Raw genomic sequence first — 25,679 nt, 5'->3', positions numbered from 1 at the left:
AATCAAAGTATGTACTATAATTTCACTGAGATTGCAGATCCTGGTGCAGTGGTAAAGAATATCTACCTGCCACTGCAGGAGACACGAGAGACATGGGTTCGATCCCTGGGTTGGGAAGATCCCTTGGAGTAGGAAATGGCAACCCACTCTAGTATTCTTGCCTGGAAAATTTCATGGACAGGGTGGCCTGGTAGACTACAGTCCATGGGTTCGCAAAGAGTCAGACACGACTGAGTGACTGTGCTCATGCACGGGTACGTGCACACGTGCACACACACACATACACACACTCCTCCCAAGGAGGTCATGAAGTCACAGGGGATGCTGAGGACGAAGTAAAAAGGTTGAAGGGAAGCAGGGAGTGAGCTGAATTTTCTTAGCTTATTGCAGGGGAGGGGCAGGGGGTGACCCCTCTTCCTGAGGGAATTAACACCCAAGGTTTGGCCCCTGGTGGATACTGAACTCCCGTGACCTTGGACTAGCTTCAGTTTCATCAGCGTAAAACAGCTGCTCATCTCTGGCTCTGAAGGGCTGATCCTGACTACTTACTGGGCTGTGTGTGTGTAGGGGGTGGTCTGTGTGACGTTTTGCTGCTGTTGTTCAGTCGAGCAGTTGTTTCTGACTCTGCTACCCCATGGACGGCAGCATGCCAGGCCTCTCTGTCACTCAGTATCTCCTGAAGTTTTCTCAAGTTCGTGTCCATTGCATCGGTGATACCATCCAGCCATCTCATCCTCTGATGCCCTCTCTCCTTCTGCCCTCAATCTTTCCCAGCATCAGTGACTTTTCCAATGAGTCGGCTGTTAGCATCAGATGACCAAAATACTGGAGTTTCAGCTTCAGCATCAGTCCTTCCAACAAGTATTCAGTGTTGATTTCCCTTAAGATTGATTGGTTTGATCTCCTTGCTGTCTGAGGGACTCTCAGGGGTCTTCTCCAGCACCACAGTTCGAAGGCATCAGTTCTTTAACACTTCGCCTTCTTTACAGTCTGTGTGACACGTGCCTTTAAGGGAATGCTTTAGGGAGACTTTGGAGGGCAGGGACTCATCATCTTTTAAAGAGTCATATCAACTCCCTCTCCTTTTTTTTTTTTTAAACCATTTCAGACTCTTTTCATTAAAATTTTTTTTTTAATTTGTTTTGTTTTCAGCCCCAGTGAGGGGCATGTGTGGTCTAACCCCAACCAGGGATTGAACCAGTGCCCCTTGCATTGGAATTATGGAGTCTTAACCACAGTCCGTGGGGTCGCTAGAGTCGGACACGACTGAGCGACTTCACTTTCACTTTTCACTTTCATGCATTGGAGAAGGAAATGGCAACCCACTCCAATGTTCTTGCCTGGAGAATCCCAGAGACGGGGGAGCCTGGTGGGCTGCTGTCTACGGGGTCGCACAGAGTCGGACACAACTGAAGCGACTTAGCAGCAGCAGCAGCAACCACTGGACTGCTAGGGAAGTCCCAATTTCAGACTATTTTTGTTTTTCTTTGCTTCTATCTGATCTCTTTTGAGCAGTCCAGGGATTGTCTATTGATTCAATAGCATAAATGAGTCTTGTAGTTTTGATCACATCCACAATTAGCTCAAATACCAAAGTGGCAGGAACACCTGTTGAATGTTGTGGCTGGTACCAGGATGGTCTCAGGAAAACTGTCAGGTTCCCTCCCTCTCTCTCAGCTCAGTATTCTCTCAGATAGCCTTCCAGCCCTCTATATCCACGTGTCCTAAGGGGCCCTTCAGTAAAGTGCATGATATCCAAAGCTGGGGTACTAGACATGCTGGGGTGAAATTGCCTGTTTCAATAGCAGGGAAAGCCTATACTTCCCCTCCCCTTTCTTGGGGGTGGATAATTAGGAGTTGATGGTATATTCAGATCATACTTTAAAATCTAAATGGTCAATTGCTGTTTCCATAGAAACTGCAGGGCATGCTGCCTGTGGGATATCGGGTTTGAGCTGCCATCTAAGGACGTTTCTGTGCACATCTCCTGCCTCTCCTCTCAGGAGAGCAGGATGGCTGTCTCTCCAGAGCACCCTTTCAGCTCTTGACTTTTGCTTTTGGTTCTTTCCCTTTGTGACAGGTGGGACTCTGTCGTCCCGGAGACTTTGGGTCTGATGTCTCACACCTTAATCTTCACAAGACCTTCTGCATTCCCCATGGAGGTGGCGGCCCTGGCATGGGGCCCATCGGAGTGTGAGTTCTGGGCCCTGGTTTCGGGATGGCTTTGAAGACTGAGAGTTGGCCCCACACTCTGTTCTTCTCATCGAGGACTTCAGGTGTCAGGATACCTTCACATGTAGTGTGCCTTTAGGGGCTGGGTGATGAGCAGTGAATGGGGTGCTTTCAAGGAGCTTTCAAGGGGAAGCAAACAGATTTTATTAACCACAGTGTGTATGGCCACACTCAGCTCCTAGTCATGTATAGACAGAGCAGGTTTATTAACAGAGAAATGAATAGTAAGCTTTACTGGAGCATTATGAGTAAGAACTGGTATATTAGCACCTAGAAGGGTCTCTTGGACTTTAATTTAGACTTCCAAGCAGCTTTGTTTTTAAAATCAGCTTATGGTTACATCTGAGGATCTATCATATAACATGTTACATCTGAGGATCTATCATATAACATGGTGGCTAAAATTGATAACACTATTGTATAATTAAAATTTGCTAAAGGAGTAGAACTCAAATGTCCCCCTGCCAAAAAGAAATTGGATGTAATATTTTGGACACTTTACAGCCTGAATTCTTATTACATCTGAGATAAGTAGGAAGGAAACAAACCTTATTACTAGAAATAATTGGATGAAGTCAGAATAAGACTAAAGCAATATCTCGGAGCAGTTGGTAACTTTTTAAACTGAAATCAAATCATCTCATGGAAATGATGCTGAGCAACCATTTCCTGAGCATCTTCCTTTTTCCCAAAATGTGCGGAAGGGGCCAGTCTTCAGGGATATGGAGAGCCTGGCCCCCCTTGGGTTTTTCTTCTTTCCTTTTTGATTCCTGTTTTCTGTAGTAGGCAGCAGGGTCGCAGTGGCTCAGCTGTGGGGGAGATGGGGCAACTGATGTTCACAGGCTGGCCTGTGATTGTCACCCTATGGGGCATCTCAGCAGCATCCTTCTATATCCCTTAGATGCCTTGGGAAAGAGTGTGGGGCCAGGGCAGGGAGGGAGAGGGTGTGAGGGGCTGGGATGTCCCCACATCCTCATGAGCCCATAGCTCTGCATGATGTTCCAGGCTGCCTGTCTCTCCCCAGCTCTCCACCATGGTACTTGTTTGAGCTGCTAGGATGCTGATGGCTGGTGAGCCATGCCTCCAGCAGAGGAGGAAGGAAGGGAGACTTCCTGAACATCTGCCCCTTAGCAGGTGCCGGGTACCTTCCATGTCAGAGTTCCTTTGCTAGGAATAGAGCTTCCTGAGAGGGCCCAGGACCTGCCTGTTTGGTTAGACCAGATCTTTTTAACATCTTCTAAATTTGTATTAAAAAATATATATACAGGAAGAAGCATCTTGTTCCTTTTCTGCCTAATCATCCCATCATTTCGCTAAAACCAAGTGAAGATGCCCAGGCTTTGGGGACCGTCAGCGCAGCCCCATGGGGCTCCAGTTGCATCTTGCCCATTTCATGGGCTTATATTAAGGTGAGGCCTGCTAATGCATGTTAGATGGTTTGGGGGAGTGATGTATGGATGGGGACCTGAGACTGCAGATTCCTTCTTAACTTAAAAATGAAGAAAACCATGATCGAGATGTGGTTCAGTGAAAATTGCTGACAACTTGAGTGGAAGAAACCATCCTAAAGAGATCAGCTAAAATTCATTTTATCTTTTCTTCATCAGGCTGTTTTCCTTTGGGTTCTCACAGTCGGTTTAACACCAGAGAAACTGACATGCCAGATATATTTTTCCAGACAGAGCTAAGTACCATGAGTCATATGGATGTTCTGGCCACGTCATTTGGTTTCCTGTAGGATTTGTACAGCCCCTCACAAGCGAAAAACAGTGCATATACTAATTATTACACTTGGTTGAGATCCTGGGATAAATTTTAGGAATACATCTCATTTCGCTTTATATTTCTTGGGAGCCTGGAGGGTAAGATGAAAATAGCAGAAATTCACTTATGTAGAGGTTTTCCCGAAGCTCTTTGCCCTTTAGGGCCTGGGGAACTATATTCTCGAAGGTAATTAGACTTTGTCATAGAACGGGCTTCCTTCTTTTGTGTTTTTCAAAAACAACAACAAAAACAAACAAACAAAAAACCCAAAACACATTAGGGTCAGAGTTTATTTTATACAGTTCGTATTCAAACTAGCTTGCCCACCTCCTGAGCTGACTAGATCGCACACTGGATAGGAGCACTTCTTCAGCCGGTAATTAGAGCAGTCTTCCCCAGCTGGTTCCCCTCCTGAGAGAAAGCGAGGATCTGGTGAAATAAACCCCAAACTCAGCTATGCACATCTTGCCGGATGACTCTCTGGGCTGGTTGTTATTCTTGAACAGTGTGGCATTTATGATTCTTAATGAAAACTTTCTGGGAAGCTGGGACAACAATTCTGTACCCCAGAGACTAAAACCTGCGTTTTCAAATCATACTCGAGTTGTTTTGCAAATAGCAACAAGAACAATCATCATAAAGGTCTGCTTCTTTGCAAACAGAATCTTAATTCCCAGCTTCCTTTTGGTCTCTGTGAACCTGAGTCATTTGTTATGGAATGTTATTTGGGTTAGAGATGATTTTCCACATATAGAAAATAAATGCCCTAGGACTGGTTTGGCTGTGTGCCAGATACACCAGACAGACTCAGTTTAAGAATGAAATAAATATGGTAGGGTTTCAGCCACCCCTCCTACCTTGGGTTCTTTCTTTTTTCAGGCTGTTGTTACTTATTACCGAGACTCTAGAATTATCGTCTTCTCTCCTTTATACAGTTCTTCTCATATACTCCCTACCGAACTGCTAGATTTCTGCTAAGACTGTCCATCCTCTCCTGGCTTCCCTTGGCCTCTACCACTGGATGTCCCAGCCCACACAAAATCTTTAGGAGGTTCTCCCCAAAATGCACTTTCCCAGGCCCCATTCCAGAGAGAATCAATTCAGTATAGGCAGGGTGGAACTGGGGCCATAAAGTTGCTCAGACTCTGATGCACAGGTCCAGAGGCAGAGGCCAAGTCCAGGTCTTTCCCAGAGAGGATTTGAAGCTTGTGCGAGTGGTCACAGCCCACCTGGCTCTCCAGCAATGCCCAGGCTGTGCACAGGTCCAGAGGCAGAGGCCAAGTCCAGGTCTTTCCCAGCAAGGATTTGAAGCTTGTGCGAGTGGTCACAGCCCCCCTGGCTCTCCAGCAATGCCCAGGCTGCAGCCACGGGCCTTCCTTCCACACCCTTGTTTCTGCTATTCTCACCTAGAGTGTCTTCCCCTTTCTCTTTGTCTGTCCAAATTCTACCCATTTTCAAGTTTCTACTCAAGTTCTAATTCTCACTCTGGAAACCCTTCTTTGGCCAACCTGGCCGAGCGTGTCCTCTCCAAGGACTTTGGTATCCCTGCACTGTTATTTCATTTGTTTTACATCATTTGTGTGTTAACATACATCAAGCCTTATCATCTGAGGTGTTCTGGGAAGAAAGTAGGCAGGACAAATTGGTACAGTCTTGGTTTTAAACTCTTTGCTGGTGATGCTATCTCCATAAAATCATAGGGACTTATGAACCACCAGAAAAGGATAAGATTGAGAACCTTTCAGTTGTTAAACATAGAAGCCTGAACTATGGACATGTGAAAGACAAACCATACAAAATGGATTCAGAGGGGATTTTGGCCAAGAGCCCTCAAGATTCCTGGCAATTATCAAGGCATCTCAAATTCACAATGAACAACCAAACAGAAACTTCTCAAATACAGTTCTTTTTCTTGGGTAAATAAGGCGATAGTCAGCAGTCAGTTTTTCCCTGTTCTAAGCTTTCTAACTACAATAAAAAACATAAAATTACTGTTCAAAGAGGGAAACCAAAAGTTATTTTAGGCTTAGAGAAGACTGAGAGATGTCTTAGTTAGGATATTTCACTCCCCTGCAGTCCAGAGAGTGGTGGGGAGCTGACTTCCTTTCATCTGGGGATGTCTTTGGTTAGTGTCCATTGGATCTCTGTGTTCCGTGATTGATGAGTATTTTTTCCTCTTTTGCAGATGATGGGAGGCAAGGGCCTTAAACAGGCCACAGAGATTGCTATTTTGAATGCAAACTACATGGCCAAGCGATTAGAAAAGCACTACAGAGTCCTTTTCCGGGGTGCGAGAGGCAAGTATGAACTTCAGCCTATATTCACTTTGGCTTTTTTTCTTGGCCAAACCAAGTTTGACCTAGTGGATGTGACTTGCAGAAGTGGGTGGGAAACTTCTGTTTCTCAGCATATACCAGAGTAAAGCCTTGAGGTACTGGAAATAACTTCCATCTAGTAAACAGCTTAGGGATATTGGTGGGGCTCTGCCATGCACTTAGTCTCAGGACAACTCACAACAAGGACCACACCATAGAGAGACATATACGTAAATCCCATGAGCTTCTTACCTGCCCCTTGGCCATGAGGATGAGTGGAATAATTCTAGTTGGGAGAGCCTTCTGAGAGGAGCCTTTTGAGATAAGCCTTGAAAGGAAGCACAGCAGAACCCCAGTAAACAGAGATACAGGAGCAAGCTAGAGAGAAGGGAGTTGTCTGAGTCTTGGGTGGGTTGAAGGATGGGATAGGAGGAGAGGGAGCAGACTATAAGGCGGGAGAGGTAGCATGGGCCTTGAGGGTCTTGGAAGGCTCTGGATTCCACCCTTGGGCCAGAAAGGTTTCTGAGCAGGGGAATGACAGGATTAAGAGGATGTTAACATCATCAAGACAGTGGCAGAGGATGAGCATGCTGTTAGAAGTAGAATCAGAGGACTTATGTACTAGTTAGTTGAGAGTGAAAACCTTTTAGAGAAGCCTCTATAGCTTATCATTGGAGAAGGAAATGGCAACCCACTCCAGTGTTCTTGCCTGGAGAATCCCAGGGACAGAGGAGCCTAGTGGGCTGCCGTCTATGGGGTCACACAGAGTCGGACACAACTGAAGCGACTTAGCAGCAGCAGCAGCTATAGCTTATCATAGGGCGTCCCTGGTGGCTCAGAGGTTAAAGTGTCTGCCTGCAATGTGGGAGACCTGGGTTCAATCCCTGGGTCAGGAAGATCCCCTGGAGAAGGAAATGGCAACTCACTCTAGTATTCTTGCCTGGAGAATCCCATGGACGGAGGAGCCTGGTGGGCTACAGTCCACTGGGTTGCAAAGAGTCAGACACAACTGAGTGACTTCACTTTCACTTTCTTTAGCTTATCATGGAGGGAGGGAGACAGGGATGGAGGGACTAGGTCTCCCTGGAAGTGACGGGAGGGGCTGGAGCAGGTGGACTTGCAGAGGTGTGGCCCTGGGCACAGAGTCTGAGAGCAGACTTTTCTTTGGTGAGACCCAAGGAAACCATATTGAGAAACCAGAGCGAAACCTCTCAAGCAGATGGCTGCACGGAACAGGTGCAGGAAAAGCAGCACCTGGTGAGGGGGCACCTGCACTGAGGCAGCGTCAGGCTCCCCACGTCCCACCCCCGGCGTTTCCCTGGCACCCATCCTTCCTGCCTCTGCTCTGGCCACACCTCCTCCCTGAGGCTGCCCTTTCCTTTCCTGGTGGCGAGAACTACTCCTCTTGGCTCTTTCCACCACAAGGAGTCTCCCACTCACTCATCGTCGGCTCGCTCCTGCAGACCTTAAGCTCCTGCAGGGGGAGGCTGTGGCTGCCTCAGTCCTTGGCGTCGTGTCAGCACAGCACACACAGTCAGCACACGTGGGTGGTCCTGCGTGACATGGAGGCACAGCTGAAGAGCAGGTGGCTGGCCTCTCAAGTCTTAAAAAGAACCCATGCCTTTCACAGTAGGAAGCCTTCTGTCACCTTTGAAAGCAGTTAGGGCCAGCAGCAGGGCAAGGGCCAGCTGGAAAGGGGCTGAGACATGGACTGAGGTCAGGAGAAGGCAGACACTTTCATGGTTTGGGGGCTTTAGTGTGAAGGGGGCAGGAGCTGCTGCAATAGGATGCAGCTTCATTCTTTTTAAATAAGAGAATAAGGTGATTTCAAGCTGCCAGGGGAAAGGCTGTGAAGAGGTGAGAGTGAAGCTACTGTAGAGGGAATAATAGGAGAGGCATCAAGTCACCCTGGAGGTGGTAGGAGGGGTTGCCCTGAGAGTCAGGCGGGCAGGACCTGACGGTGGGTGTGCATCGGAGAGCAGGGACCGCTGTATGTTGAGCCTGGGGCAGAGAGGGCAGCAAGCAGTCAGTAACCAGTGTTCAGTCCCAGGGCCACAGCAGCAAGGCCCTGCTTGTCTCTTGGCCTGTGTGCATCTCCATCTGTGATCTTTAATTTAAAGACCAATCTTGCTTTGTGAATATGTATCCACAAGGGTGGTTCCAGAGTTTGAAAATAGAAAAGAACTAAATAATCAGCTCTGGTTAGCAATTCTCCCCAGAGAGGAGAAAAGAACGTTGTGGGCAATATGTCTCTAAGCAACACAATGAAATGCTTCTGAAGTGGGTATTAAAGAAGCTACAAGAGCTACTAATTAATTCAAATATAGCTCCTGTGCTGTGAGATGCATCCTGCTTCTGTATTGGCCTTCAGGATAGCAGCAGTCTTGGTTTTGTCTGGCTGTATAAGTCATGTGCATGTGCTCAACATGAAAATTTGGACAAAGAAGTTTGAGGAAGAAAATGGAAATGACCCATGGTTTCATCAAGCAGACATAACGGCTTAATATTTTGTTGTATTTCTTCCCACCGTACTTTCAGACAATTGAGCTTGTATCTTGTTTTTTTAAACTTTATTTTATATCATGATCATTTCCCTTGTCATTAAATGTCCTTTGAAAGTGGCCATATCCATTCTATGGTATGTATCATGTGTCAGATTCTATGGGGTTCCCTCAGCACCACCACATTATTTTTAACAACGCTGCAATGAACATCTTTTACTTAGTTTTTCTTTTTAACACCCCTGATTATCTACATAAGTTAGAGTTGTAGAAGATAAATTATCTCAGGATATGAATGCATTTACGCACTTGACACGTTTGACCTTGCCTGCCCCCAGATCCTTAATTCAAACTTACATCACACTAGCAGCCTGTGAGTGACCATGGCCCCAGGGCCCAGTGAACACCAAGTGCCAGGCTGGGAACACAGGCCAAGCCCAAAATGTTTTTGCCAATGTGATGCATGGAAATAATCTTTTTGCTTTAATTTACAAGGTATAGGGTACTTTTTCCCTAGTTGTTAAATTATTTTTTATTTAATATGTCCTTGGGATTAAGTTTGACAACTTCATTGAGAAAGGATTCACGTACCATGCACATCACCCACTAAACTTCAGTGGTTTTAGTGTGTTCACAGAGTTGTGGGATGCAAACCTGAGTTCCTTGGAGCGAGAATGAATGTGGTGTGGACCGCACGGGGGGAGATGGTACTCGAGGAGAGGAGAGTGAGCAAGCTAGTACCGATCAGGCGCCTGCCGTGTGCTTGGCAGCGAGCAACTGCTTTAGGCAGAGGCTGTCCTAGGAGGCTTGTAACACAAAAAGATGGATGAAATTTCCATTTGTTTTGACATTTTATCCCAGAATGAAATAATGAATTGTATTTCTCATCCCAAGCAGAAATATATTGGTGATTACAGACTTTATTACCCAATCCCAAAGTTCATGAAACAAAACTTGTCTCGTGTTTGGTCTGGTAAACACATTCATTACACAATCAGAGGTTTGGTATTTTAGGGCCTAAAAAAGAATGATCACTGTACCTCCAGATGGCCCAAAATAGAAATGTCCTTAATAAACACTTTGTATTCCAGAATGTCTAATGGCGATATTAGAAGACCGTTACTCATCTTAATCATATTTACCAGCTCTAAATAAGACTGGAATTATGGACGACTGTGAGGCAGTAATTTTAGTGAACTACAGGCCTTCCTCCCCCACCCATTTTTTTTTTTGCAGAGCGGTAAGACTTGGCGAATCTTAGCTCTCCAACCAGGGGTAGAATCCATGCCCCCTGCAGTGGTAGCATGGAGTCTTAACCATGGGACTACCAGGGAAGTTCTCAGGCTTCCCTTTATGAGCCATTTCTTTGAGAGATTTGAAAATACCAGCCTAACTTGTTGACGCTTAGGGTTTTGTGAAGCAAGGAATTTATAGGCAAGAATTAGGATGGGGAGCAGCGGTAGTATTTATTGTGCAAGGATGAGGAAAGGAATTGACTCAGGTAAACAGAGGCATTTTGAAAGGAGGAATTGAAGATGTTTACAAGTGTCTGCTTATGTGGGAGGCTAGGCTCACTGTCTGGTCTAAACAGAGTTCTTGTCAGGAACAGACCATTTTGTTAGTGTCCCAGTGTTTTCTTTATGTTTCAACTTCTTAAGTGCTTATCCCTTTCTGATCTTAGACAAATCTTAACTCTTAACAAGGAAATTCTTGTCCTTGAGGAGTTTTCTTGGTGGCCTTTATAGGCTGGTGGACATGGGCTTCAGAGGCTGCACCCTTGCATGGGTGGGAGGGTGCACTTCCCTGGCTGGGAAGTGACCTCCTGAGGCTAGGGGCCCCACCCACCTGACCTCATTCCCAGGAAAACTGGCCTCTTGATGCTGTTTGTTGTGGTCCCTGGATTGCAACTGAAAAGCATGACTGAATGTCGATTGCCCACCCAAGCTTTCTAATTAGCTAGTGAGTTCCATTTATTTCTAGGCACTCACTCTGAGGATGCAGGAAAAGTAAGTTCCAGTTTTGGGAAGTCTTATCTTTCTGTAGCACTTTCCCAGGTCATCCTCAGCCTTGTAAGATAATTCATGAGGGGTTGGGAGAGGGATGTTCCAAGCGTAGAGCCAAGCCACTTCTATTTTGCTTTTCTATCATCTCCTACTCCCATCCCTGGCTTCTTTCCTTGCTCCGTTGACTTGTTATCTTTTCAGACTCTCAGTTATAGTCATGGTTAGGCCCCGAGGAAACACCTACTCACTGAAAATTAAAACTTGCACTAATCAGTTTATACAATTTCTACTTCAGATTCCTCTGACTCACCGTATGCCATAGAAGATTTGTATATCTTTTCTCCCTAAAAACTGCAAACAAAGATGATCATCTAGGGGTCTGCTGCTGCTAAGTCGCTTCAGTCGTGTCCAACTCTGCTACCCCATAGACGGCAGCCCACCAGGCCCCGCTGTCCCTGGGATTCCCCAGGCAAGAACACTGGAGTGGGTTGCCATTTACTCCTCCAATGCATGAAAGTGAAAAGTGAACGTGAAGTCGCTCAGTCGTGTCCGACTCTTAGTGACCCCATGGACTGCAGCCTACCAGGCTCCTCTGTCCATGGGATTTTCCAGGCTGGCCCCCAACAGACATGAAGTTTAAATGTCACCCCTTTTCAGGCTCAAGTAGAGACAGACAGAAGAGAGAGACGCTGAAATCCCACTAACAGTTTCCATTTGAGCATATTAGAATATGGATTTAGAAAATAACATCTGAACCTCATTTTGGAAATGGAACTCTTCCCAAACCACTTGGCTGTGGCAGGGGCCTCTGCAGATGAAGTCTTGCTTTAGCAGCGCTGGGCTGGGCTGGGCTGGGCTTGATGGGGCCTTTCAGTAACTGAACCTTTGCTTGAAAGACTGTGCTGTCTGCTGGCCAGCAAAAGAGACTCCTCCCCATCATGAGCCTGTCTCCTCCTCCCCTCCTGCCAGCTGAGTGTTCCACAGAGCAGAGCAGAGCAGTCAGCTCCATTAGCCTTTTTCTTTGAGTTGTTGTTACAATGCCAGGGTGGCTGCCAGAACCTCAGAAAAGAAGGGTTGAAGCTCAAGGCTTGGCTCCCCAGTTGCGGTAGCATAGTGGGGCATTTAGGATTCCTGAAATTAATAGTTGATGAGGAGTTAAATAATTTCACAGTTTTCCCCCTGAATATTCCAGCTGGTCATTTCTTTAAGGCACTTTTTTTTTTTTCCCTCTAGATTTATCTACCTCTGAATACATTTTTCTCCTTTTGAACCATACTCCTTACTATTGAATCCTCATCATTGTTAGAAAGCTTGTTTTAAAGATATGTGGTGACAGTATATTCAAAGTCTTAGGTTCTCATACTTTTATTTACAAACAAAGCTAACCCCTTCATATGTATTCATCACACAAGAAGCAGAGCAGTTCACAGATTTTGTCTTCAGGGTCTGTTAATGACTGGAGCTATTCTCCTCAGGATTGAGAAGTTATGACTTCTCCAAGTATATTTAAGTAGATTGTTTGCTGAGAATCAGGATGGTGGGTTAAGAAGGAGTGCATTATTTTTTACTGAGTAGATACTTTCCTTGAAGATAATTCATCAGTTATGTAGGCCATGGCATTTGGGAAACTCCCAGGAATGTTGTTCTATTTAAGAATGCTGAGTTAGTGGTTTATTCTTGATGTTGGATGGGTGGTCAACAGCTTATAATGGGGAGATGGTGGCCTGAGCCTAGAGAAGCAAAGTGAACTGACCGCCGCAAGACTTCAGCCTCTTCAGCTCCTTGCCACTTGCGGTGTGCTGTTCAACAGCCTTATTTCTAATTCTCAGTCTGAAGCCTGAAACTGAAACCTCATAAGCCCCTTTGAAGAATCATATAAAATTGTGTCTTATACATATACATTTAGTATACATTTACCTGCCCACGGAAGAAACCATTAATTGGATACTGGTAGCAAACTTGTTGAAAAATGTATCAATGGAGTTTTAACACTAGAAATATTTTATATAAAATAAAATATATATATAAAATAAAATTTTGTATAAGGACCAGGCATGATGACATGTTAAACTGTTGCAAGTAGATTTTTGGTCTTTTGAGTAAAAGTGGTCTCATCCCCAGGGACCTTAGTAAGCCTTCCAGCTCCTGTCCTGCCTGCCACCCGCTTCCTGGTTCATGGGTGTGTAGAACACTGAGGATGGAACAAATTGGCATGACATGTTAACAGTTTTTATATGTAATAAGAGCAGATGAAGGCTTTATTGTCAACTATAACTTACCAAGTACCCATTGTTCCTTGGTCCTCAATGATATGCATTAAAAAGCTGATTTATTTGTTCATTTTCTTGGGTAAAACAACAAGCTGATGTTAATCGTGAATGGAAATAATTTTTCTCAACAGGATATGTGGCTCATGAATTTATTTTGGATACAAGACCCTTCAAAAAGTCTGCAAATATTGAGGCCGTGGATGTGGCCAAGAGGCTTCAAGATTATGGTGAGTGGTCTCACAGGAAAGACCCCCCTTAAGGAGAACTTGGGTTTCTGACATTTATGCAGCTGCCCATCTTGGTTATGGACCACAGACTGAATGTGTTTGCACCACAGTAAACTGATCCATAGGCTAAATGGCGAGCCGTAGACTGTGGGTAAAAAAAACACAAAACTATGGCCCTATGGCCCCACAGATTCTGTCCTTTGAAAGATATTAAATCACGTATCTTGAATCCATCAACAGCTAGGAAAGGAGTCTTTGTTGTTAACAAAATTTAAAATCCCAAAGAAAATGACTGCTGTCTTCTGTCCATGTTTCTGGTAAATTATTTGACCTATCCCACTCCAAGTAGACAGAGAGGGCCATGAAGAGGTAAGTTGCTGTGATGGTAGAGGCAGTGGAGAGCCTACAACGTGTAGGAGTATTGGATGAATGGCATTTGAGATTCATGGCCTTTGAGCCCCCTCAGCCGTGGCATAACTGTTTCAGCTGCTGCTAGAGATGAAGGAATAGGTGCACCTTGTTTTCACAGAGATGATGCAGTTTTCTTTGAAGCTTTTTTTTTAAACTGTGTATTGTTAGTGGATGTTCACTCAGCACAGGCTTTATTAAAATGTTTTCTTAGTGACATTAATAACATCAAAGACTCTTCATTTCTCAGGAAGGCTAAGTTGGGGAGAACTTTGCCTTTTGATGAATGTGGAGTCTATCTGAATTTTAAGATGATTTGAATGACTTCTTTTAATAAGGAATGTGAAAACTTTAATAATTTTATAGTTTTACTACCATAACAGGAGTCCCACATAGTCACATAGTGACTCATTTCCTCCCATGAATGAATGATCTTATTATGCAGAGTTACCCTGATAATAAATGGGAAAACCAAAGATGGTTTTCATTAATGAAATTAGCAGTTGCTTAAGAATCTCCTCTTGACCACTCCTGTGACCTGACTTAACCTCCCGGCCAGTAACTGATTCAGGATGAGGCTTCATTTCTGGGGTGTGTGGTCTGTTTCCCACATCTGACTGCAGCAGCATTTGCAGGGAGGGAGGCGGGGGATGAGGGGTAGAAGAGAAGCGATATTTGGAGTTACTGCCCAGTATTCCCAAATTCGGTTCTATCTACAACCTTGATATTTTGATGTTTAATAGAGTGATGGCTACACTTGCCATAGGCTCAGGATGGTCTAGGTGTCTGGCACATAGGAAGCACTCAACAATTGTGTTTAACAAGTGAGAGAATAAGTGAATGGCTCTAAAAACAAACAAACAATGAAGATGATAACACAGATTCTGGGTCTTAATCACACCTATTGAATCAGAATTCCAGGGATGAGGCACAGTGATCTGTATTTACAAGTACTTCATGGATGAATCTTATCAGGTGTGTGAGGGGCACCCTGCCAGAGGGCAGAGATTTCCAAACTTAACTTTGTTTTTTTAACTTTTTAAAATTTTTATATTGGAGTATAGTTGATTAACAGTGCTGTGATTAACCTGATTCTGAGTTTTTAAAGGCTCATACCTTGGATTTCCTGAATCAGAGTCAAAATCCAGGAATCTGTGTTTCCATGACAACTCAGATGGTTCCAGATATGAGAACCACTATTGCAGAAAATATTGGGCTGAATTTGTTCACTCGTGGAATTGAGGTTGGACTTAATGGGTAATGAGATCAGCTTGTTTAAAAAGAAGACTTTCTGATTTGGGTGACACAGTTATATGCATTTGTCAAAATTAAATGGTACTTAAAATTTGTGCAAACTATCACAAAAATATGGAAACAGATATTGAATTCAGATATGGAACTCTAGTTAATAATATGCATGCTGAAATGTTTAAGGGGGAAGGGTATAAATGACTGTAACATGCTTGAAAAATGCATCAAAACTAAGGCAAATGCTTTAGATATGTGATAGGAGTAGATGACTGTGCTTAGTCACTCAGTCATGTCTGACACTTTGTGACCCCATGGACTGTAGCCCATCAGGTGACTCTGTTCATGGGGGTTCTCCAGGCAAGAATACTGGAGTGGGTTGCCATGCCCTCCTCCAGGGGATCTTCCCAACCCAGGGATTGAACCCGTCTCCCACACTGCAGGTGGATTCTTTGCCAGCTGACATGTGACAGGAATAGATGACTAGATACATGATAAAGCAAACAGAGCATCGTTGTAGAAGCCATATAGGTATACGGGTGTTCACTCTATAGTCCTTTCAACTTACCAGTATATTTGAAAAATTCTATAATAAAATGTTGAGAAGACAATCCTTTAAACAATGCAGGCATGACTCTAAAGCGCCCCATGTAATGATGCACACCAGAATTTGGGAACCATTGACCTCCAGGGCAAACTTAGTTGACAGGAATATCAACCTAGAGGCTATTCTTCATCTTTTAAAGTTTCACAGGAAAAACTGTAAGAATTGGGGAAAAGTTCTTTTTGGCTTTTGTCCAGGAAATCTCTCTCTCAATCATATTTTGTAAATTCATCTTAACATGTGAAAACTTTTGGAAACATAGAAATACCTTCAGCCTGTATTCAGTGTAAAGACAAAGACTTTATACATCCTGGCCAAGACTCAGTTTCCTCATCTGTAAAATAAGGACAGTAACACTCACATCAGGGTCCTTAATGCTTGTTACCTCATTATTTAGCTTTTGGTAGGCTATAATATTTTAATTTCTCTTAATTGCAAGTAATACATGAACATTATAAAAAGATTCTAAACACAAGGTAAAATAAAAACCCTCATTTTATGCCAATAATCCTGTTTAAATTTTAGTATTTATTCTTCTTCGAAACAGCTTCCCTCATAAAATATACACATATATATAAAGTATGTATAATACACACATGCAAATATGTGTGTGTGTATATATATATATATGCATATATAATATACTGTCATTTTAAAAACAAGACAATATGGTTATGTAGCCTGCCCTTTTCACTTAAATTGGGTAAACGTTCAGAGCCATTAACAAATATAAATTTAAATACATGGAATGGTTGCATATTTATTGTATGGATACCCAGGAAGATTTGCCTACCTCTGCTGTTGGATGTCATGTTACTTCCTAAGCTTTTCTTGTATAAACAGTGCTGAAGTGAATCCCTAGACATATACAATAGCAAAATTTTCAGATTGTTTTCCTTGGAATACATTTTAAGAAGGGGAGGGTCTCTTCTTCCAAACTGGGGAGGTCAAAGTTAAGTGACACAAATTCCCCCATCTCCTTGGCAGGATTTCATGCCCCCACCATGTCCTGGCCGGTGGCAGGCACTCTCATGATTGAGCCCACCGAGTCGGAAGACAAGGCGGAGCTGGACAGATTCTGCGATGCCATGATCAGCATCCGACAGGAAATTGCCGACATTGAGGAGGGCCGCATCGACCCCAGGGTCAATCCACTGAAGGTACACAGGCACTGGTACTTTATCTAAAATATCCCAGAGAGCAGAAAGCAGTGTCTGGGTGGGGTTCTGGCAACCTCTGAACTCGACTGGAAGATGACATCCTTGCCTAGAATAAGACTGTTCTTCTGAGAGGATACCTAGAATAAGACTGTTCTTCTGAGAGGATAAATTCATTACCTGAAAGTTTAAATCCTGAATCAACACAGCAGTGGTTACTCAAGTATAATGTGGTTATTTCTGATATGTTCTAATTTTAAATATCTATTTAGTGGGCACTTGTTGGTTTTATGTATCTGTTTGGTGCTGTTCATCCCACAAGGACCCAGTTGGCTGTCAAAGGAGGGAGCAGAGACTGATGGACTTTATAGTTAGAGAAGTCTTACCATTCTGTATCTCTGTTTGATGCTCTCTACTGAGATTATTTACCTTTTACACTCTGGATAAAGATATTCTCATATTGGAATAGTTACCTCTTAGAACAACCAGACTGGTACTTGGCCTGAATATTTTACCATGTTTACGGCCTATATTGGAGAAAAATTTGTTAAACATTGCTTCGCCTCTTCAAAACTGTTCCTTTTATATCTGGTCAGAGCCCTAAGAGTTCTGTATTAGGTCCAGCCACTGTTAAGCTGAGGGATCGTGAAATGAAAATACCGCAAAGGCTATGGTTGTGTCGTTACGGCTCCAAGCCAGAGAAGCAGTCTGAGATGTACAGAGGAGCTTAGTCCAGAGCTGCCCGGCTGAAGGTGAAGCACCGGGGCCAATGACCAGTGGGAAAAGGCTGGTCCTGTGCGAGTCTCCTAGGATAGTGGAGGAATCTAATATGATTTGCTCTCATCGTTTTTTTCTCTGGATACTGATGATTCTTTCAGGATTTAGACAATTTTTTTTAAAAAAATGGCAATAGATGTCTAAAAAATATAATACTGAGATACAAAAGCAAGTGGAGGATAAAACACACACAGGATACTATAAGGTTTAAAAGTGTACCAAACTAAGCTCTATGCAGTTTATTAACATATACAGTAATAGTATAAAAATATGAGAATCATGACAACAAAATTCAAGATAGTGGCTGGCACTGGTGAAGAGGACCAGCAGTAAGATGGAGAGGGGATAGGCTGGCATGGTCAACTGTATCTGTAATGTTTCTTGTTTTAAAAGCTTAAGCAAACATGACAAAATGTTGATTTCTGTTGGGTGGTAAATGTGCTACTTTCTGATATTCGAAATATTTCACAATAAACATTTTCCTACCAAAATTTCCTTCCCCACAAACTGAAACAAAACCACCACCCTCCATCCGTGGGCTTTCATCAGCTCGCTGGCAGATGTGAGGAGCAGAGGGAAAGGCAGGCGTCTGCTCTGACCCCTCTCCTGTCCATTGTCTCTGTCTCAGATGTCTCCACACTCCTTGACCTGCGTCACATCCTCCCACTGGGATCGGCCGTATTCCAGAGAGGTGGCAGCATTCCCGCTTGTAAGTTCTCCTCTGAAGCTGGACGTGCCAGCTGGTCCAGGTTCACGTGCGTATGAGGGGCCATCACCCACTCCAAGGGCTCCGCTCTTGCCGCCTCCTCACTATAGTGACCATATGTAGGTTACCTTTGCAGAACGACACAACACAGAAATTGGCTTTCCAAGTTCTGAGGTCAGGGTGCCAACCACACAGTGCCAACCTGCGCACAGTGCAGGAAGACCAAATAAGGGTCTGTCTAGTGGGTCAGTGTTTTCTACCATCATCCTTTTAATTATGTGAAGGTGCTCTGCAGTCTGGCGGAGCAGGGGTGGGAGATTTGGAGGGATGGTGACGAAGGAGGCTAGATTTTAGCTTCTTATAATTTTTGAGTACTTTCTGGGCCAGTGATCTCTCAGGTGTGGGAGCAGCATTGCAGTCTCCTCCCCACCCCACCCCTCCAAGAAACTTCTCAGGATATCCCAAGTCATTTCTGTCTTTTGTCCCCTGCAGCCCTTTGTGAAACCAGAGAACAAATTCTGGCCAACCATCTCCCGGATTGATGACATCTACGGAGATCAGCACCTGGTTTGCACCTGTCCACCCATGGATGTTTATGAGTCCCCATTTTCTGAACAGAAGAGGGCCTCTTCTTAGTGTTCTCTCCCCAAGTTCAAGTGACTGACTTGATGCGCTTTGGAGCATCTCAGGAGATATTTCATTTTCCACCACAGACTCAAGTAGGGGTTTTATATACTGTGTATATTCTCTCAAGGTAAATGTAAATACAGTTAGCACAGTGCGTGGAAGCTCATTGCTGGAAGATTGATTTGCTCCGGTGTCTCTGCTTTCACACACAGCAGTTGCCTTGATTGGGCCCATTTAGTTTTTTTGCATAGAAGATTCAGAGTGTGCTAGTAACTTTCACTTCAATATAGCAAGTTTGAAGATGTTATAGAGGCTATACTGCAGATCCAATAGGTATTTTTATTCCAAATAAGTCCTTGTGGACTGTGCCATCTGTGGGAAACCCCAGGGCAAATGTTTACATTTTGTATACCCTGAAGAACTCTTTTTCCTCTAATTTGCTCAATCTGTAATAGCATTTCTGAGTGTTTTCATTTTTCCATATGTGTAGTTTTAAGTCTGCAATTAATATTCTAATAAAAGCATTCCAATTTGAAGAATGCCTTTTTGATCCAATTTTCAGCATTAACTCCCTCATAACCCTATGCTCAGAGGGATTTGCAGGGTAATGAGATGATCCAGCCCAGTAGAACTGTTGCATTATCAGTTGTGTCTTTGGCTAAAGAACCCATTTGTATGTCTTAGCAGTGATTGCCACTTTAGCCCTGTTAAAATTGTGTTTGGCTGCATATACCTGAAAAGCAAACACAGCAGTTTAATCAAATAATTTATTTTTTCTCATGTAACAGTAAGTCCAGAGGTAGTAAGTCAAGAGCTAGTCTTCAGTCTTTCTATTCTGCCTCCTTTGCATATAGTCTTCATCCTCATGGTCCTAGGATGGCTGCTGTGTACCCAGGCATCAGATACCCAGTTCTAGGTAGGGAAAAGGAAGAGAAACGAAAGACAGAGTCTATCCAAGTTGGCTTCTTCTGGAATGTTTTTCCAGAGGTTCCACCCAATAACTTCTGCACTTTTACTGGCCAGGCTTGGTTCAAGTTGCCACTCTGAGCTTCAAGGGGATATGCCCAGGTCTTTCACCTGGGCATGTTACTATCCCTAAGAAAATCAGAAGTTTGTTAACTGAAGAAAAGAAGGAGTTTCAGGTAGGCAACTAGCATGCCTGTCACAAATAACTTTCCTATGGAAATAGCAAATTCTTTGGATGTTCTTCTCCAATTGTTCCTGAGTATCTGCTTTAATTCTGACTACTTGGGTCCTTATTACTCAAACAACTGTTATTTGACCTGTTATGACAGTGATCTGGACAAAAGGTCTGAGCACTCTACTGAATGCTCTGCAAGTGGTCTACTTAATCTCACACTTAAAAGGTCTGTAGAACTCTTCATTTTGGCCAAAGCAGTAGAGAAGTGATGGGATCCATGGTTCCTTTCTTACGTAATAATTAAATGATAAAGATCTGTATCCTTCTCAGTCCGTATTCCCTGGAGTATGTTTGGGGCAAAAGCAGGTGACTCAGAGGTTGAAGTAAGCTGTTTGTCTTCACTGCTCCTGTGTTCACCTGCGTTTCTGCTCGTGTGACATCCTCCACCTGGAACACTTGTCCCACCATCTTCCTTTGCTGGCTCCTGTTCTTCATGTTTCAGCAACTCTTCAGGTCTTCCACACATCTCTGTGAAATGGGCTCTGTTATTTTCTAGTTTGGCACTCAGTCTGTTATCCTACACTCTCTGCACAGTTAATAATTATTCTGTTTACTTGGTTTTTATCTGCCTCACTAAATTCTCTGAGAGTGGGAATCATATCTTATTCATCATTGGATTCCCAGTGCCGAGCTAGGGCTTTCCACACAGTGTGTGTTCAACAAACAGCTGTGGTTTTAGATCGTTAGCTGGAAGGACTTGCTTCTCCATTTCTTACCCCAATGCTTTACCAATCTAAGTCTGGGGACACCCCACTGGAAAAAAGCTTGAGTCTGTAGAGCAGATACACTCATCCACAATCGCTGCCCCATGCTGATCCCAGGTAAAGGGGGGGTGATAAAAAGTGGGGTTTCCCCAGTGCTAGTGGAGTGTCATCATCCATCACCTCTTCTACGGAGAGCAGTAAGAGGTAGGCTGGAGGCAGGAGTGTGACGTCAGTTAGGTCATTCTGCAGAATGTCCAGAGACAAGAATCCAGGAAGCAGGAGTTGGTGTCCAACACGGAGCACACGCCTTTCGTAAACAGCACAGGACAGCAACCAGAGTACCTGCCCTGTAGTCAGACTGCCTGGGGTCATTCATATCCCGGCTCCCCTGCATCTCTCCAAACTTCAGACTCCTAGTCTGTGAAATGCTATTATTACCTACCACTCATAGGTGGGAGAGAATATATTGTTTGGAAGTGTCTGGCACAAAGAAAGTGCTCTTCAATGTGAGCTCTCATATCCTCATTCTAAACTTAGGGTCTGGTGTCCTATACTCTACACCCTATACTCCTTGACCCAGCTCAGGAGCCCAACTCCAATTTGACCTACCTTGCATTCAGATCCACCTTCCTTTCCTTTCCTAACAGCCCCTTTCCTCTGGACCATCAGAAAAGTAGAAGGAACATGAGTTGTGACTTCATACAGATTGAATTCAATTCTCAGATAAGCCAACTGTTTTGAGAAAACAGACAAATTCACTTATCTTTTCTTCATTTCAGTTATTTAAGGTATAAAATAGCAATAATAAAAATACTTACCTCAGCCTTGTTGGAAAGATTAAACAAGACAAAGTGAGCACTTGACATAGTGTCTGGCACTCAGAAATCACTAACTTATTCAGCAGACTGACTCATTATGTACCAGGTACCATTCTAAATGGCTTCCCTGGTGGCTCAGCAATCAAGAATCTATCTGCAATGCAGGAGATACAGGTTCGATCCCTGGATCTGGAAGATCCCCTGGCAACCCATTCCAGTATTCTTGTCTGGGAAATCCAGACAGAGGAACCTGGTGGGCTACAGTCCCCTTCCAGCCTCTACAGTCCATAGGGTCACAGAGAATTGGACAGGATCAAGCACGGACACACACACAGCATTTCAGTGACCTATGGATACAAGATGAACAAGATAGTTAAGGCCTCTTTCATGGGGCATCAATTCTAGATGGACAAACACAAAGATTTCACAGGATTAAATATTCTTTAGAAAACAAAAACCAGTATGGTACGTGGCTAGGGGTTTGGGACTCCTTTATATTGGATGGCAGGGAAGGAAGGATTCTCTTACAAGGTGACATTCAGCCTAAAATCTGAACAAAATGAAACCAGCCATGACTAGATGTGGGGAAGAGGGATTAGGAAGAGGGAGAAGCATGTTTGAAGATGTTAGTATATGTATTTTCCATCTTTAAGCATTTGGCTATTTTCAGTCTCATATGTAAAGGGTTTAAAGAATCCCTGGGAAATAGGGTAGGAAGAAAGAAGATGAGGAATAAAGGCTGGGGTTGAAGAAAGGTGTTGGAGTATTTCTGAAATCAAGAACGGGGAGGAGGGATTTGAGCCTACAGTCAAGATCACAGGGGACGAAAATGGGGTCCAGAAAGGAAAAAATGGGGCCCTGGCTCAGGATGGAGGGAAAAGGAGAAAATGTATGGGGGTGAGGGGTTGGGCTTGGTCCTTAGGTCAGGAAGGGAGGGAAGGATTTGTAACTGGGGAAGTGAGGAGAGAGAAATGAAAATGGGGGAAAGATGCAGGTTAGAAATAGAAGGAAATGGGGGAGGAGGTGGTAAGGGCCTATGGTGGGGACAGGAAGGATTTAGATGCGGAAGAGGAAAGATCATCATTAGCTCAGTGACAAGACAGGTGACTGACTGACAGGAAAGAAAGGTCAGATGACGGGGTGGGGGAGGGGGGTAAAAGTGCTCCAGGGTGAGAAGGGAGTCGAGAGCATGAGCACAAGGCCCAAGGAGGCAGGCGGGAAGAACTCCCTCAAATTAGGGAGAGGAGAAAAAATCGAGAGAATGGGCAGGGGGACAGTGAAAAAGCTGACTTGAGAGCAGTCTCACAAAAGGGAGGGGTGGAGGCAGGAGGAGGCCCAAACTTGGGAGGGAGGCAGGCTGGCAGGAAGCAGACGAGGAGAGGCACAGTAATGAGGGGCAGGCAGCACATGGAGGTGGCAGAAGAGACCGAGGGTCTGCGTTCCCTGGGTGAGAAAGAGCTGGGAGGAGGGCCCAGATGCAGTAGAGTGGGGAGGCCCTTCGATAAAAAGGGTAGAGGGAGGACCCCATGATCAGGAGGGAAATGTGTGTGGGAGGGAGGGCCCTGAGAGAAGAGGAAGGGCAAGAAGTCTTTCTTAGAAGCCAACTAGGCAGCAAGATTTCTGAACTGAGGAAAGCAAGTAAGAGCCAAACCTGAGGACAGAGGTAAGGAAGTGAGCAACAGAGGAGTGACTATCTTAGGGTTAGAATATCTGTGAATTGAAAACTGAGAGTCCAGAGAGTGGCAAAGCCCTGAGGCCAGAGCTAGTGGAAACTTCCCAGGGGCTTCCCAAGGGGCTGGTTGTGGCCGCAGTAGACAGGGCCCCTGTTGCACCTGTGTGGGTGAGTGATGCTCTCCTACTGCTGCCTCTTCGTTCTGTTCAGGTGTAATTCTTACCACTTGCTTCATTCACTACTTGATCTCCTAGTCCTCCCCATTCAGAAGGGCCTCCCGGCTGTGGCTTTACCTGGCCAACTAACTTCAGAGCCTTTGTACACATTGTTCTTCTGGAGGTTTTTCCAGGTCTCTTCCCCACCTCTCATGTATAACTCCCTGGGAATGGGGACTAAGTCCCTGATATTAAAGAAGATACAATCCCTGTTCTCAGATGACCTGTCTCAAAGTTTTGGAACACATGGTCAATCTGGGGGAGGGGGCAGTCTCTGGTGCCTGGAACCAGGAAGAGTTACTAAGATACCTTTTCTGTAAAAGCAGTGCTGCTTAACTATGGTTTAAGAGGCCTTTGAAGGCTAGCCTGGAAATCTACCTCTTTCCTCTGTATCATTGTTCCTACAGGAAATATTTATAAAATTCATCAAGAGATTTCATTTTCTACTTACATTAAGCTACAGGTTATGGCCATCATTCTTTTACAAATTAAGTTCTAAAATGCAGGTTGGAGAGTGCCTGCAACTTCTTCTGAATTCAAGGGAATCAATGAATAATGGAAGGCTGAAAAATCAACTACAAATTATTTTTTTTAATGGACCTCCATGGCTCTCTGTGGGTCTGGATCTCTTATAGAGGTCTAGGATTTTCAGAACCAATGCAAGAGAGTTTTAGTGTGCTTTTGATCCACTTATTGCATTGTACTTTAACCTCACCAGTAAAAAAGCTTTTTGGGAGTATGACAACTGCAATTTCCTACAAAACCACGTCTGAGGAGCATTTGAAAAAACAAAACGAAAACCTTGGTGAGATTCAGAAGATTTAAGTGTTTTAAGTCAGAGCCACAGTCATAAATTCCCAGAAAACAGGGTGGAATCCAACAGCACCAGGAGTGATGTCAGTCATTCCCCAAAAATGCAGAATTTCCCCCAACAGTGCTGCCACTGGGAACTTGATCCAAAATTGCTACTCACTGCAGTAGGAAGCAGCCAAAGCAGAATTAGATACAAACAGATTCTTTCTTAAAAGTCTGGCATAAAGAGTGGAAAAAGATAACTTGCTTGCATTCAAGACATTTTATCTAACGTGAACTACATAAGAATATTAAAGTTCCCTAAAATAGAAGAACTAGATGTTTTTATTGGTTAAGAGAAGTGGCTTCAAATGCATTCCAAAAGACAATGAAGAAAATACTTTCCATGGAAGGAGACAGTTGGGTAGGCTGTTAAATAAACTCGCAAATAGCAAAGGAGTGAGTATAGTGTGTGGTGCTAGCCATGTTGTGGGGCGGGGGAGCGGGGGAGAGTCAGCACTATTTCTGTATTTTGTCAGAAAGACTGCCTTTAGCCTGAGACAGTGCCTGCCATTCACAGAAGTGCTGTCAGACTGGGGTCTAATTCTCCTGAGGAGCAATAGGCAGTTTGGAGACAAGAGGCTGAAAGACCATCCTTACACAACTTACAGCCTCAGTACCATCCTTACACAACTTCATTATTTCCCAGAAACTAGTTGCATTTAGGAATGAAGTCCAAGGTTTTTATATGAAAATGAGAAGAGTCTCTAAAAAGAAACAAGTGCCATGCAACAACCATTTAGACATTTTCAGATGAAATTCAGTCAGGTTACACATAGGTTCTCTTTAGTGTCCAAACCTGGTTTTCGAAGAGCAAAAGGATAGAATATAAAAATACTGGAGTTAATAGTCGATACAGTGAAGCAGATAAAGTAGTGGTTAAGTAACACAGCAATGAGTTTCAATTCTAAGTCTGCTCCTGACTACCTTTAGTGACTAAGGATGAATAACTCTCATCTCCAGTAAAGTGGAGATGATGCCACTCGCCTCACAGGGTGTGTATGAATAGGAGTTGGAATGAACACTACCAATGGTGCTCAATTCTTTTTGGACACAGAATGAACACACATGGGAATAGCTGCTATCCCTGCTCCAAAGACATGGATATGCCAGTGAAAACCTTCTCTTCCCCTCGTTTAAAAAAAAAAAAAAAAGGTTCAAGGAAGAAGAGGAAAACTCCAGGTGGCAGAAATGAAGAGGGAACCCAAAGGACCTGACACTGCAAGGCCAATGGAGGTGGCTGGACTGGATGTGTCTTAGGAACTGGCGTTCCAAAGATGCCAGGGCAGAGAGATGTTAGAAACTGAGGCTGCAGGTATAATGGATAGTAAGAAGTAGAGATGGGGTATGCTTAGAATGGGGAAAGTTCTGTCCCAGT

The 25,679-nt window shown here is 44.1% G+C and overlaps 1 protein-coding gene across 1 annotated transcript in view; it reads left to right on the top strand.

Moving 5' to 3' along the window:
* GLDC (glycine dehydrogenase (decarboxylating)) overlaps positions 1-21,747 on the top strand; it is a 90,756-nt gene extending 69,009 nt beyond the window's left edge. Inside the window, exons 19-25 of the mRNA XM_010856976.1 lie at positions 2,081-2,193; positions 3,500-3,641; positions 6,182-6,293; positions 13,217-13,312; positions 16,560-16,732; positions 18,135-18,215; positions 18,705-21,747. Of these exons, the coding sequence (XP_010855278.1) occupies positions 2,081-2,193; positions 3,500-3,641; positions 6,182-6,293; positions 13,217-13,312; positions 16,560-16,732; positions 18,135-18,215; positions 18,705-18,848 (861 nt within the window). The 3' untranslated portion in view covers positions 18,849-21,747. The remainder of the gene's footprint in view (positions 1-2,080; positions 2,194-3,499; positions 3,642-6,181; positions 6,294-13,216; positions 13,313-16,559; positions 16,733-18,134; positions 18,216-18,704) is intronic.
* Positions 21,748-25,679: the final 3,932 nt, after the last annotated feature.

The sequence above is a fragment of the Bison bison genome, unplaced genomic scaffold (genome assembly GCF_000754665.1).
Source record: "Bison bison bison isolate TAMUID 2011002044 unplaced genomic scaffold, Bison_UMD1.0 scf7180017864376, whole genome shotgun sequence".
Classification (NCBI taxonomy): Eukaryota; Metazoa; Chordata; class Mammalia; order Artiodactyla; family Bovidae; genus Bison; species Bison bison.
Note: the sequence above shows the minus strand (reverse complement) of the source record. Positions and strands in the feature narration are given on the sequence as shown.